Below are 16,012 nucleotides of genomic sequence, written 5' to 3' on the forward strand. Positions count from 1 at the left end.
TAGAAGAAATATTTTTAAATATATTTCCCATGACGTATCTCTGATCCACCCTTTCTCCTTATATTGCACTGCTTGTCTGTTTGAATCAAGTGTGACATACAAATCTTTAAAAGTGAAACTGAAGCGTTTAAATCACTCCCAGGGGACTGGACCCAGCAGAGGTCACACGACTCTATTTAATGTCTGCATTATACATCTACATCTTTTTTAGAGTGTTTCCTCCTCTGCAATACATCAATAGTTCATTCCCTATCAGATGTCAAATAGACGTTTAGAAGATGCCTTTAAGATGTTTATGATGTCAAATATATGTACAACTGACATCATAAAGAATATCAGATGTTTGTCCACAGCAAATGCTTTCCAGAAGAAGCAATCTTTAACAGATATCTTGCAGATGTACCTGTGCTATCTGGGCTGAAGTAAGTTCAGATATTATTATTCTTTTTTTTTAATAAGTTTGGTTTTAGTTTGTAATGTGATGTTATAATAAAAGGAGTGTGACGTCATGGCAGGACATGGCTACACTTCACTCACTACTGCACAGACTCGGGTCCCGAATCAGCACAAGATGTCAGCACCTAACTGATTTTACTTCAGTATTGTGTCATACTTCTGAGAGAAGCTGAAAAATGAATGCGGAAAAAGGAATGGTGTAGCTTGTTTTTTTTTTTTTTTTTCTACTGCTAACTGATTTGGGTCATGCATGCCTAATGTGCTGGAGTGAGGAGACACAGAGACGTAGGACATTCCAATAATTACAGAACTTTATTTAACAGAACACCAGGAGGAAATACAAATGCCGGACCCTGGATATGGAAAAACGCAGGACTAAAATAGGAGGCAAACTCAGACAGCGGAGGATTCCTTCCCTCCAGCTCAGTCCTGTGATGCCTGGGAGGTCCACAGGGGGATAGTAACTGGTCCCCATCCAAAACAGAGAGTTGAGCATTGTGTCATCTAGCGCCGTACACACAGCAAGCCCGCAGAACCGTGCATACTCCACCAATGGGAGATCTCTGCAGGCTAGGGCGGAAAATCAAGGGGAGAAACAGGAAACTGGAAAACCAAAAAACATAAGAAGAAAACAGACAAACTCAAGTTCCATCAATCAGAGGTGGAAAGAGTACAAAAAAATATTCTACTCAAGTAAAAGTACCATTACATTAATGAAATTTTACTTAAGTACAACTAAAAGTACCAGCCTAAAAATTTACTCAAGTAAAAGTAAAAAGTAGCTCATTTAAAATTTACTCAGAGTAAAATTTACTTCGTTACATTTTAAGAGTGGGAGGGAGTCAAAAATGGGACACGCCAAGGGTGTCAGACTCAGTTCCTGGAGGGCCACAGTCCTGCACAGTTTAGATATAACCCTAATTAAACACACCTGATCCAGCTAATCTAATCATTTAGGTTTATTTGAAAACTACATGATATGTGTGCTGGAGCAGGATTAGAACTAAACTCTGCAGGGCTATATGGCCCTCCAGGAACTGAGTTTGACACCCCTGGCACAGGCCTATTAATCTCAAACTAGTTGTTTTTAATTAAAGGAATCAGTTATTTAAAATAATAAAACATTTGGGCTGTTACCAGGCAAATCAGTATCAACAAACTCATCTTTTAATGCAGAGGAAATGCAGAAGATTAATTGGAAGTGGCATTTAGATGTATTACACTGTTTAGTGCAGGACAAGAATACATTTAACCTGCAGTTACAAATGCATGAATAATGTTTTGATATTCAAGACATAAAATGTTGAATACTCATATGAAATGATAAGAAAATAATTATAAATAAAAAAAATCAAAAGATACTTTAAATGTGAAATTAAAATGGCCAGTATGTGTCAGCAAGTCACTGTTAATAAGTGAGTCATTGCGATTGAACCGAATCATTTAAACGGTTGATTCATTCAGGAACGAAACACTGTCACGTTGCTCAGAGACGCAAAACTGTGCTTTGGTGGCTGTGTTTGGAATTATTTTCTGTTGTAGAAATAGAGCTAAAAAAGGCAATATGGTTTCTAAAACGCAAGTCTCTTAATTACAATTAAACTTGTTTACTGAACTGTTATATATTTGTATGTATATATTAATAATGATTTTTCAAGGAAAAGATGGCATTCTTTGTGTGATTCTGATTTAATATATGAGATTATATAAATATGTCAATTTTCTGCCCCTATATCTTCGATTTTGGGATCATTCTAAATGCATTTTAGGAGACTGAATCAGACAGTGAAAGAACACACTATAAATGTGTGCGCACATCATTAAAACAAAATTTATGATATTATTGCAGACAACATATATAGCACACTCCTCACCACTGTTTTTTTGGCTAATTTGTGCAAAACCTCTTGCTAAAATGTCAAAGCTTCATTTTAACCACCAATGCAACGATGCAATTATTTAGCTTACCTCTACATTCTTGCAAAGGGTTGATGTCTTGTCGAGATTTTATAAGCTGCTAGTTTTGTCTTCCTAGGCAAGTACAGCTTACACTGAATAATAGAGCATAAATATGTCCAGGGGTTCACTTCATTTCCTTCGAGTTAGACTTCAGAATATGACGGGGTTTCGTTTTCAGCAATGTCTGCACCACTAACGCCTGTTTTGTCCGTCTGCATCTCTCTTGTGATTTTAGCGCCAGTTTGTTCTCCTGCCCATTATTTACTGACGTAGTTTCCAGGGAGCGATTTATTTATTTATTTTTTACTCAGCAATTAATGTGTTTTAAAATGTAGCGAAGTACAATACTTCAAACAAAATATACTTAAGTAAAAGTAAAATTACAGATAAAAAAAAAAATACTTTAAAAAGTATTAGTACACAAAAAAGCTACTCAATTACAGTAACGCTGTTACTTTCCACCTCTGCCATCAATTAACCTTTTGTGTTTGTTTTGTTGATCTGTCATCAGTGATGTTGAAGTCTGTTTGAGAGCTGCAGTCTGTGGTTCTGAATCAATTTAAATATATCATATATGTTTTAAGCTTGTAAAATAATAATAATAATAATAAAAAAAGTCCAAATATCAGTAAGATCTGGTCTGTTTGCTACTAAAAAAAGTGTTTAATTGTTCATACAACTGATAAAAGTATCAAAACAAATCAGATGTATTTTAATTTTAAGGTATTCCTGGTAGGGCTCTAGATGACGTCAGTGAACTTACATATTCAGTTTACTCTCGCCCTCTAGTGGAAGATTTATTAAATTCAATTAAATTCAATTCAAGTTTATTTGTGTGGCGCTTTTTACAACAGGCACGTGCACAGGTAGGGCTCAACCTGTGCAGAGCACATGCCCTTTTTGCCCTTACACCCCGAAGTGCCCTTTTTCTTTTGGTGGTGTTTTTTTTTTTTTTTTTTTATCAATGCTACTGGTCACCCTTTACGTCTGTCTGTCTGTTTTACAAATATTTAGCAAATGAAAGTTCTTAAAACGAGCTTGTGTAAATCTTATTCGATCCTCAAGCTGTCAGTAAGCTGATAACTCCGCCCCCTCTATATTCATTAAATCAACTGAAGTTCCACAGCAGCCGCACAGTAGACAACAGCTGAGCAGAACAAAGTTTTGCGAAGGGTAAATAAATATCTTGTTGTTTTAATAAGTACTACTAAACACTATGTCTATAAAGGCTCATATTTATTTATTTGATGTCTAACTGACTCACTGACTGAGATGTGGGACGTCGCCTGAGAGAGAGGGCTAGCATTTGCCATCTAGTCATAGCCAACACTTAAATAGCCTGTGCATACAGTTGCATTTCATATTTAATAAAATGCTATTTTGGCCAAATGCATTTTACCACAGGAAAACTGAGCGCTCCGTCTATATAGCTACAAAAACTAGTTTGTAACCTGTAACGTTAGATGAAAATGTAATGTGATGCCGGCAGGGGCAGGCGCCGTCGCCGTTTTAATGACGGACAAAAAAATAAAAATCACATTTGCTGGCCAAAAACAATATATTGATAAGTAATACAACAACATATAATTTGTTTGTACCATCGGAAAATCATAACAGGTGCGCCCCCACGCTGTTTCGTACTGGAACTTACACAACTCGAACTAAAGCGACGAGTGATCCTCGTCACCTACATAACTATATTTCTAAGAAATTTCTTCTATGATTTATGATTGCTGATCCACTTAATTTATTAACATTTAGTCTAATCACGTGATGGTATACTCTCCGCTCGTCCTCACATGTATAAAATGTTGTAAATAACTGTTTTCTATTTGAATATATTTTAAAATGTAATTTATTTTTGTGATCAAAGCTGAATTTTCAGCATCATTACATCAGTACTCTTCAGTGTCACGTGATCCTTCAGAAATGCTTTTCACTGCAACTGTACTTTTCACACTGTTTTTATTTATTTTTTCATTGCTGGCTTATTTTAGTGAAAGTGTAGTGGATAAGAGACCTTCAAGAGACCAACATCCCTGGTCCACCACAGTATCAAATTTTTGCAAGTTAGGCGGATACATATTGGATATGTTATAGTAACGATATGGCTATAGTTTCTTGTAATCTGGAATTGAGTTGGACATAATTACTTAAATTATATTTCAAAAAAGTTTGTCAAAAATACTTAATTCATTGCTCACCTTCCCCTCTTCTCAATGTCATTCATAATCATGTTAACCAAATAATACAAATTAGCTTATAAAACCAAACAGAATAGCTAAAAAAGAGAATATATATATTTTTTTTCTTTGCAAAGTTCATAAAAAAAGTGGATACAGTTCAATAAAAAAAGATTTTGGTTTCTGTTTGGTTTTATAAGCTAATTTGTATTATTTGGTTAACATGTTTATGTATGAGTCAAGTATTTTTTTTCTATATAAATGCTATTTAAAAAAAGAGGGAGTCTATATTATCTATAGATAATATATATTATCTAATTATCTTATATTATTATTATGGTTGTTATTATCTTGAATAAATCTAAAGCTTTTGAGACTATTATTTTGTGTTATTGAATTTGTCATGAAGATGTGACCATTTCTTCCTTTTATGCTGGCTTACTAAATAATCTTGATATAATAAAAAGGGAGGGGGGTGCCCTTTTTTGGTTTCAGCACATGCCCCTCAAAAGGTCTGTGCACGGCCCTGTTTTACAATACAAATCATTACAAAGCAACTTTACAGAAAATGAAGTTTCTACAATATTTAGTAGTGGCCTATAAGTGGTGACTGTCAGTTTGTGCACGTACGACAGGATTTTTCAGAAACATTAATACAAGACGTAGTGAGCCAGCCGATGAACATTATTAATAGCAATTATTATATGATGCAGTCACACTTGTAGTAATAATTGTTAGTTCTGTTTGTTGATTCAGGGTTAGCATCATCTGAGGTCCTCTGAGGGTCAGCATCATCTCTTCTCAGGTGTTCTGGATCCAGACTGGAGCTTGTGTAAATCCTAGTTACCACGGGACGAAGATCCAGAAGAAACAGAGAAACAAATAGAGACATCATTAGCATAGCTGCTGTTGAACAAAGTAAAATTAATTAGTTTAACCCAAGCTAAAGAATAAGAATGCACATTTGATCAGATGCAACTACATTCACAATTTAAGAGATACATTATTCGAATGCTTGACGAAAGAGATGTGTTTTTAATCTAGATTTAAACAGAGAGAGTGTGTCTGAACCCCGAACATTATCAAGAAGGCTATTCCAGAGTTTGGGAGCCAAATGTGAGAAAGCTCTACCTCCTTTAGTGGACTTTGCTATGAACTACCAAAAGTCCAGCATTTTGTGAACTTATGGATCATGATGGATTGTAATGTGGTATAAGGCTAGTTAGGTACGCAGGAGCTAAACCATTTAGGGCCTTATAGGTAAGTAATGATAATTTGTAACTGATACGGAACTGAATAGGTAGCTAGTGCAGAGACTGTAATATTGGGGTAATATGATCATATTATTATGCATTTTTTGGAAGGGTTACCTTGGTAAAATTCGCATTTTAGGGGCTAAATATCACGTTATTGGTATTGGGGTTGCTTCAATACACGAACATGAAAAACAATCGCGGACTTGCAAACACTGGTTCAGGTGGAGCAGCATTTAATACACAGAGTCGTAGTCTACCGACAACTAACACAAAATCATGCTGGAGATATACTTCTAATTACAGGAGCGTCTTTACTGATGAGATGTGCATGAAAATCGCATTCCATTTTTTGCACAGCCCTACCTGTAGCTTGTTTATTGACGAAGCAGGACAACCACCTAGAAGTGCATTACAATAGTCCAGTCTAGAGGTCATGAATGCATGTACTAGCTTTTCTGCATCAGAAACAGATAACATCTTTCATAGCTTGGCAATGTTTCTAAGATGGAAAAATTCAGTTTTTGTAAAATGGGAAATATGATTTTCAAAAGACAAATTGCTGTCTAATATAACACCCAGATTTTTGACTGTAGAGGAATTAACAGTACATCCGTCTAGTTGCAGAATGTAATCTACAAGATTCTGTGTATTGTTTTTTTGGTCCAATATTTAATATAGGAGGCTTGATATAAGAGGCTTGATAACCGCCAGCTTGAATGGTTTTGGGACGTGTCCTAAAGATAACGACGAGTTTATGATATTGAGAAGCGTTTCTTCTGCTACAGGTAACAGCTCTTTCAGTAATTTAGTGGGTATAGGATCTAATAAACATGTTGTTGGTTTAGATACAGTGATAAGTTTATTTAGCTCTTCCTGTCCTATATTTGTAAAGCACTGCAGTTTATCTTTGGGTGCGATGGATGAAACTGAAGTGTTAGACGCTGTAGAATCTACATTCGCTATTGTATTTCTAATATTATCTATTTTATCAGTGAAGAAATTCATAAAGTCATTAGTATTAAACTTTGATGGAATATTTGAATCAGGTGGCATCTGGTAATTTGTTAACTTAGCCACTGTGCTAAATAAAAACCTTGGATTGTTTTGGTTATTTTCTATGAGTTTGTGTATATGCTCTGCCCTAGCAGTTTTTAGAGCCTGTCTATAGCTGGACATACTGTTTTTCCATGCAATTCTAAAAACTTCCAATATAGTTTTTCTCCATTTGCACCCAAGACTACAAGTTTCTTTCTTGAGAGATTATTACTGTTATACCATGGTACAGTATGTTTTTCTCTAACCTTTTTCAATTTGATCGGGGCAACAGCTTCTAATGTATTAGAGAAAATAGTGCCCATGTTGTCAGTAATTTCGTCTAATTCATGTGTATTTTTGGGTACAAATAGCAGTTGAGATAGATCAGGCAGGTTATTTGTGAATCTGTCTTTGGTGGCTGGAACAATAGTTCTGCCCATATGGTAACGCTGAGACATATAGTTAATATCAGTGATACGCAGCATGCACTATACAAGGAAATGGTCTGTGATATCATCACTTTGAGGTACAATATCTATAGCAGTAAGATCAATTCCATGAGATATAATTAAATCCTCACTATTCGGGGAACAGACACAGTCTTAATAGATTTTACAGCGCAAGTACTTTTAGCATTTAAGCGGGTGGAACAAAACTCATCATAATAGTTATTTGAGAATTGTCTTACTAGTCACATGGAGCGAAGTGTCCTGGAGATGTTGTCAGAGAGCAGCTCTGCTCCAATTCTGCTGGGGTGTAATTCATCAGCGCGAAACATCCTAGGACGCTCCCAGAAAAGATTCCAGTTAATAACAAATAGCAGTTTCTGTTCTTTACACCATTACAACAACTATTAATTTAAAGAAAAAAGTCTAGTGGACCTTTTGTGTCCTCTTCCATACTTGGGCAGTGGTCCTGACATCCGTCTGCGAACCGTCTCGATCAGGTTCCTAAAGTCCCACTTCAGCGTCTCCATCTACAGCGTGCCAATGCTGCTGATGCTAATGGGCTATAAGCTAATAGCGGACCCAAGAGATAAAAAATAAAACTAGTGATAACCAGGCGGTCTGATTGTTTTTGTTGTAGAATACAATAGAGGATATATTCACGTGTTATAGAAACGGAAACGATGGTGTATAAAATTGATTTTTAAGATAAAAATAGTCGATAAAAAGAAAATAGTGACTGAGTTCAAAATGCAGTACAGACGCCAACAATATATAATTATATGTTGCTGATCAATTCACTTCTATGTCATTTGTCCTAAGAATGTACTATACAGTATTGTTCAAAATAATAGCAGTACAATGTGACTAACCAGAATAATCAAGGTTTTTAGTATATTTTTTATTGCTACGTGGCAAACAAGTTACCAGTAGGTTCAGTAGATTCTCAGAAAACAAATGAGACCCAGCATTCATGATATGCACGCTCTTAAGGCTGTGCAATTGGGCAATTAGTTGAATTAGTTGAAAGGGGTGTGTTCAAAAAAATAGCAGTGTGGCATTCAATCACTGAGGTCATCAATTTTGTGAAGAAACAGGTGTGAATCAGGTGGCCCCTATTTAAGGATGAAGCCAACACTTGTTGAACATGCATTTGAAAGCAGAGGAAAATGGGTCGTTCAAGACATTGTTCAGAAGAACAGCGTACTTTGATTAAAAAGTTGATTAGAGAGGGGAAAACCTATAAAGAGGTGCAAAAAATAATAGGCTGTTCAGCTAAAATGATCTCCAATGCCTTAAAATGGAGAGCAAAACCAGAGAGACGTGGAAGAAAACGGAAGACAACCATCAAAATGGATAGAAGAATAACCAGAATGGCAAAGGCTCAGCCAATGATCACCTCCAGGATGATCAAAGACAGTCTGGAGTTACCTGTAAGTACTGTGACAGTTAGAAGACGTCTGTGTGAAGCTAATCTATTTTCAAGAATCCCCCGCAAAGTCCCTCTGTTAAAAAAAAGGCATGTGCAGAAGAGGTTACAATTTGCCAAAGAACACATCAACTGGCCTAAAGAGAAATGGAGGAACATTTTGTGGACTGATGAGAGTAAAATTGTTCTTTTTGGGTCCAAGGGCCACAGGCAGTTTGTGAGACGACCCCCAAACTCTGAATTCAAGCCACAGTACACAGTGAAGACAGTGAAGCATGGAGGTGCAAGCATCATGATATGGGCATGTTTCTCCTACTATGGTGTTGGGCCTATTTATCGCATACCAGGGATCATGGATCAGTTTGCATATGTTAAAATACTTGAAGAGGTCATGTTGCCCTATGCTGAAGAGGACATGCCCTTGAAATGGTTGTTTCAACAAGACAATGACCCAAAACACACTAGTAAACGGGCAAAGTCTTGGTTCCAAACCAACAAAATTAATGTTATGGAGTGGCCAGCCCAATCTCCAGACCTTAATCCAATTGAGAACTTGTGGGGTGATATCAAAAATGCTGTTTCTAAAGCAAAACCAAGAAATGTGAATGAATTGTGGAATGTTGTTAAAGAATCATGGAGTGGAATAACAGCTGAGAGGTGCCACAAGTTGGTTGACTCCATGCCACACAGATGTCAAGCAGTTTTAAAAAACTGTGGTCATACAACTAAATATTAGTTTAGTGATTCACAGGATTGCTAAATCCCAGAAAAAAAAAAAAATGTTTGTACAAAATAGTTTTGAGTTTGTACAGTCAAAGGTAGACACTGCTATTTTTTTGAACACACCCCTTTCAACTCATTGCCCAATTGCACAGCCTTAAGAGCGTGCATATCATGAATGCTGGGTCTTGTTTGTTTTCTGACAATCTACTGAATCTACTGGTAACTTGTTTGCCACGTAGCAATAAAAAATATACTAAAAACCTTGATTATTCTGGTTAGTCACATTGTACTGCTATTATTTTGAACAATACTGTATACAAGAACATGAAATCTGTGTGATCTCTCAGTATCAGGCACTAAAACCTCCACTAGGTGTCGCTCTTTCAGTGTGATTAATGTGATATTCAGTCAGTGCTGATGGTGGGAGGAGCCAGTAAAGCTGCTCATTACTGATAAAGAGCTGAATAAAGAGGAAGTAACTAAAGCAGACAGATGTAGAGACAGAGAGATTCACACAGAGATCATTCAGCAGAAAGAAGACTGAACTCAACTCACAATGAAGATCCTCCTCATCTTCCTCACTTTCTACCTGATCTCAGGTCAGAGCTTTTCTCTTTCATCACTGCAGTAATGATGCTGTTTTCTGTTCATCATCTTTCTGATCACAGTATCAATCTGATTGACAGCTGCAGTGAGATGCTTTAGCGTCACGGGATATTCTGGAGGAAGTGTTCTGGTGGATTCTGGAAAACTTTGGTCCAGTGACTCTGCTAAATATATGGCCAAATTACCTGAGTGGAGCGTAATAATAAATGATAAGAAACATGAAAAATGGATTAATGAAGGACGATTCACACTTTATCGAAACAGTGAGGGAAACCTCATGATCTACATCAGAGAACTGAACACACAAGATACTGGACGATACGCAATTGATGTTCTTCACAACCAGCGTATATATGTGACTGTGAATGTGAAAGAAGAAGGTCAGTCATTTTTTGATCAAAGTCTCTGTTTAATAAATATAGTAATTTAATATATATATATATATATATATATATATATATATATATATATATATATATATATATTTTTTTTTTTTTTTTTTTTATCTTTGAAAAATATCACAGATGAATGTTGTAAAGTGTCAAAGAGAGTGATGGTGAATGTTGGAGAAACTGCTAGTTTCAGCTGTGAATATTCACTGAATCACATTAATGATCCTAAGATCATATTCAAAGAAGAAAAAGACTCTATTGAGATGATTTACAACAGATGGAAGAAGAAAGAAAGATTGAGTATTTCTGATGACAAACATAAAAACATCTTCAGTGTGAGGATCACTGCTGTGACACCAGATGATGGAGGAGTTTATTTATGTGGAGTTTGGATCGACAAACAATCATACAATTACTCCATTATTAATACTGTTCATCTGCATGTTATGAGTGAGTAGAACAAGCATTCAAATTTTGCAAAACAATAAAATAAAATAATAATAATAAAAAACCTGTTTAACCCAGATATAATGATATTTGTGATTGACAGCTAAAGTGGGCGTGTCTAGAGTGAACGGCTCCTCAGGAGGTGGTTTGATGATCAAGTGTGAACATCCTCAATACAAAACCAACCCAAAATACATCTGTAAAGAACCAGACGGATGTTCAGAGAGGAAGAATCATGGAGTTCAGGGTGAATGGATGGATAATGGAGATGTTTCTTTATATGACGACACCAGAGCAGGAGTCTTGATGGTGTTTTTTAGAGAGCTGAAAGCTGCAGATGAAGGAACATACAGGTGTGGAGTGAAAGTATCTGACTATACTGAGAGCTTCACTGAGATACAGCTGAGCATCAGACACGGTGAGCAACCTCAGATACTTTGTCTTGTATATTTGGAGAATCTGTTCTGATTTATATGCAATTTCTCTTGATTAACAGATGTAAACTATCCAAAGCGTGTGACTGAATCTGTGTATCTTGGTGGAGAAGTCAACATCATCTGCCGGATCCCAAAGAAGCATAAAGTTCATTTCTGCAAAGAGGATGATAATCACATCTGTCAAAGCATCGTCTCATCTAAAGTGACAGAAATGAGTGGTTCATCAGAGAGAAATGAAGAGAGAGTTGTTACAGTGAGCATCAGTAATGTGAGTGTGAGAGATGCTGGAGTTTACTGGTGTGGAGCAGAAACCAGAGACACAGATCTGACTTTCATCTCCCTGAACACTCAAATTCAGCTCAACCTCATCAGTGAGTCCTTTCAGATGATCTCATTTGAATTAGTTATAGATTCAATTAACAAAAGTTGTTCTTGTTAAAAGTTCATGTTTGTTCAAAGTAACTCCAGAAGTGAGACATGGAAGATAATACACAACTAGTCACAAAGATCACAAGTGTAGATAATGATAATGACAGAGATCACAGGTCATCAGATATTACAAACCCTAATACATATTTACTGAATAGAAAATGTTAAAACAGACATTTATGTTGGAATAGGAAAGAGTATGAACATCATACATTTTAATAATTGTGTATATATATTGTGAAGTATATAATTTATCTCTGGACTGTGTTTGTGTGTTTTATTTTTCTCAGATTTCTCCATGATCATCATTATTAGTGTGTGTGTGATTCTGCTGCTGATCGCTGGATTCACTCTGACTGTGTGCAAATTAAGACACAAGAGACGAGGTGACACTTTCTTGCATTCAGAGGTGTCAAGTAACGAAGTACAAATACTTCGTTACTGTACTTAAGTAGAAATTTGGGGTATCTATACTTTACTTGAGTAATTATTTTTCAGCCGACTTTTTACTTCTACTCCTTACATTTTCACGAAAGTATCTGTACTTTCTACTCCTTACATTTTTAAAAATAGCTTCGTTACTGCTATTTCATTCCGGCTTGTTATCATTCAGAGAGAAAAAAAAAAAAACTATCCAGATAAATCGCGCCATCTGGATGGAGTGAATTTGATTGTGGTTGGATGAGAAGTATAAACATATACCATTCCGACACCCTATTGGTCCATAACTGATCCATCACACCTGCACATGACACAAATCACATCACACTCCAGCAAGGGCATAGCCAGTTTTGGGTTCGTTTATCAAAAAATATATTTCTTAAAAGAAGGATTGGGTATAGAACCGGTATCCGATCGCCTCAGAGTCAGTCCGCTTAAATTTCAAATGAAACCGGCGTCAGACCGGTCTCCTCTCCGTCTTTCAGCGCGCTCTTCAATCCACAGACCGCGGCGGCGCAGCGCATGCGCACTTAAACAAACAGAGGACACAAGGTATGTGTTTATCGATAGATTGTTAGAATATCCATATCTGTGCAGTTCTTTGTCATAAATACAGTTTACAAAAGGTCACGAAGAAGCAGTCGGTTTCTCATCTACTGCAAAGTTTTCGCTTTTCACCGCTCATCACTAAACAGCCGTTTCCTCAAGCGAAAATCTAGCCCTTAACACATATGAACGAACACATACTTTAATTAAACTTATTTAAATATACTTCATTTAATCATACGTACTTTATACATAACCTACACTACTGTGCAAAAGTCTAGGCAGTATTTTCACTTAAACGAATGGCATTCGGAGAGTTATTTATATATTTTGCTGTAGTGTGTCAATATAAAATATCAGTTTACATTTCCAAACATTCATTTTGCTATTGTCAGACTGCTTGTGCATTCAAAATCGCACTAGAGAACTAATTATTAGAACTAATGGCAAACTGATATTTCCTACGGACACACTGCAGCAAAAGATATAAATAAATAAATAAAACCCTTTTTTGGGGTGAAAATACTATTTTTTTCTTTTCCATAAGACTTTTGCACAGTACTGTATTTTACAAACGACATTGTTGCTACTTTATAAAGAATGAGCATACAGTCATTCACAGAACTGATTTAAGAAAGTGACAGACAGCACTCATCATAACTAAATATCAGAGTGAGTGACAGAGATATAGTAGTAACATTATGTGTGGTTTTCTATTAAATAATGACCCAGATTGTGAAATACATGTATTAGCCTTAGATTAAGGGAAGCACAACTTGGGAAATTAGAGCATCCAATGTGAAAGCTATGTATTTATTTTAAATATTTGTAATGTTCTTTAATGTTATCCATAGTTTTTTTTGTAGTTCTTTTTTTTTTTTTTTTTTAAGTATCGGTTCAGGCACCTTTAGGCGGCGGTACCGTTTTAAAAGTATCGAAAAGGCACTGGACCCTACTTAAAAGTTATTATTTCTCACTACTGGCTCATTTACCAAATGGGTGCTTTCTCTTCGTCCTCCACAAATTAAGCTACTGTAGGTAGTTGGGTAGCGAGACGTTTTATTAAATTATCGTTTGCGATTGACGCAAATGACAATATTGTGATATCTAGCGATAAGCGATAGTATATGCTCATATAAACGCTAAAGGATCATGGGGCACTAACCTTGTTTTGATATAAATGCCTTTTATTTGCGATGTATTGGCTAAGTACTTCATTACCCACAATCCTGAACAATCCCACAATCCCACAGTGATGCATCTGATTGGTGGAGCTCGTGTAACCGTCTGGTTAAACCCTGCGAAGGTCCGTGAAGACTGAAGATCATTAATAAAAAAATAAAAGAAAATAAAAACCTGTGTTGCGCTTTTGCACGGTAGATTTATCAGTGCACTCATGATCTCCTTGGCTGCCATTGAGAGTTTTGCAGGGAGGTTGGTAACTTTAGTTAGCATTATCGTCCACTTTAGCTAGGCTACTGTAGCCTTCATACGGTATGAGTCATATCAAGCATTTTATAATGCCACTGTCAAAACAATATTTAGTCTAGGCATACCTTTTTGTGCATTTACTGAACATTTGTGTAATGGCAACGACATGTTTTGATGACTGAGCAGTGATTGCATTCAGGTACAAAGCACTGCACCATGCTGCTGACGTTATCGTTAACCACTTTCACACACGCACACAATATAAAATACACGATGATAAAATAAAAATCAATACACAATACATATATAAAACACTATTTATTTACACAATTAATACTGAAAGAACTGCTATTACTGCACATTCACTATATAAAATAAAATTCACTGGAGGAAAAAGTTTGCGCGGGCGGCCGTCATCAGATTTGGAAGTCGCTCAAAAGGCTCGTTGCCTCGTTCGCAGTTGGGGCTTTAGTCGAATTCAATGAGGCGCGGTGGTTTATGGGATGAGTAGTTCCTGCGCTCAAAATGAAAATAAGTACACAGTCTTGTACCTTTGACTTTTTTGGGATTTTGTCTTAATTTTTTCACTCGAAATGATATGTTATATGCTTATGAGTTCAGCCGTAGCTGGTTATCCTCACACATGCTCTAAAACTCTTTAGATACGGATTTTTCCGAAAGTGAATGGGAAATTTACTTCCGGCACCAGAGCTCTCTCGGGCTGTGGGTGGGACTGTGAAGCTCTATATCAACTTTGTAACTCGTTACCCCCCAAACACTGGACATAGCAGACATATGTACCGAATACAAGAAGCTATCAATCAAGAAGGTATCAGGATTATGAGTTATTTTTCATTTTTAGTTTTTTGACAGCACTATAATGTTTATTGTAAATAGTCAACCATACAAGAGTAATTGTTTCTTAGCCTGCACCAATGTTCCTGCAGCTAAGCTTGGATGTACATTTACATTTCATTAAAGGTTATTGATGACATGCCTCTGAAGTTTGACTTTTTTGCACCATAACAATACTTATAGGCAACTAGTCATCATAACTCTAGCTCTTTAATGTATTTGCATTGTACTAAAACGAGTTAATTTTCAATGGGCATATATGCGGCTGGAACAGGTAGCCTAGTGCATCCCAAATTTTTCAACATGAACATTTTAATATAACATTATAGTCATTATGGCCTTTAGAAAAATGTTTTTTTGAGGAGGTGGGGTAGTGCACAATAGGCCCCTGTAGCACGGCCCAAGCTTTTGTTCTTAATGGCATTTTTTTTCCTTACATTACTTTTACTTTTATACTTTAAGTAGTTTTTTAAACCAGTACTTTTACTTGAGTAAAAAGCTTGAGTTGATACTTTAACTTCTACAAAAGTCTTATTAAACCCTAGTATCTATACTTCTACTTGAGTAATGAATGGCAATACTTTTGACACCACTGCTTGCATTATTTATCTCTTGAATCGTTTAACTGAATTGTTTGAGTGTCTCTGAGCTGCTTCAGATAATCTCAATCACTCAATGAGTTTCTGTCTCAGATGCTGCTCACATTTAATGTTGATCGAGTTTGTCTTTCACTTTCTGATTGTTTTTTGGGTTAATCAGGAAGAATCTCTACATCAGACAAGAGAAAAAGAGAGAAAGATACAATGGTGAGTCACAGTGTAATTAACACATTACTCCTCTGGTCACTTCTATACTTACACTCCTCACAAGCTGCTCTACTTGCCTTCAGAAGCTTTACAGACGCTATAAAAACAACTTATAAACTTTTATAAAGTATTGTC

The 16,012-nt window shown here is 36.2% G+C and overlaps 1 protein-coding gene across 1 annotated transcript in view; it reads left to right on the forward strand.

Moving 5' to 3' along the window:
- Positions 1–16,012, forward strand: part of LOC113072345 (polymeric immunoglobulin receptor-like) — a 62,541-nt gene that overhangs the window by 14,942 nt on the left and 31,587 nt on the right. The window contains exons 3-4 of the mRNA XM_026245366.1: positions 11,036–11,350; positions 11,429–11,740. Of these exons, the coding sequence (XP_026101151.1) occupies positions 11,036–11,350; positions 11,429–11,740 (627 nt within the window). The remainder of the gene's footprint in view (positions 1–11,035; positions 11,351–11,428; positions 11,741–16,012) is intronic.

This window comes from Carassius auratus, unplaced genomic scaffold (genome assembly GCF_003368295.1).
Source record: "Carassius auratus strain Wakin unplaced genomic scaffold, ASM336829v1 scaf_tig00008860, whole genome shotgun sequence".
NCBI classification, from domain to species: domain Eukaryota; kingdom Metazoa; phylum Chordata; class Actinopteri; order Cypriniformes; family Cyprinidae; genus Carassius; species Carassius auratus.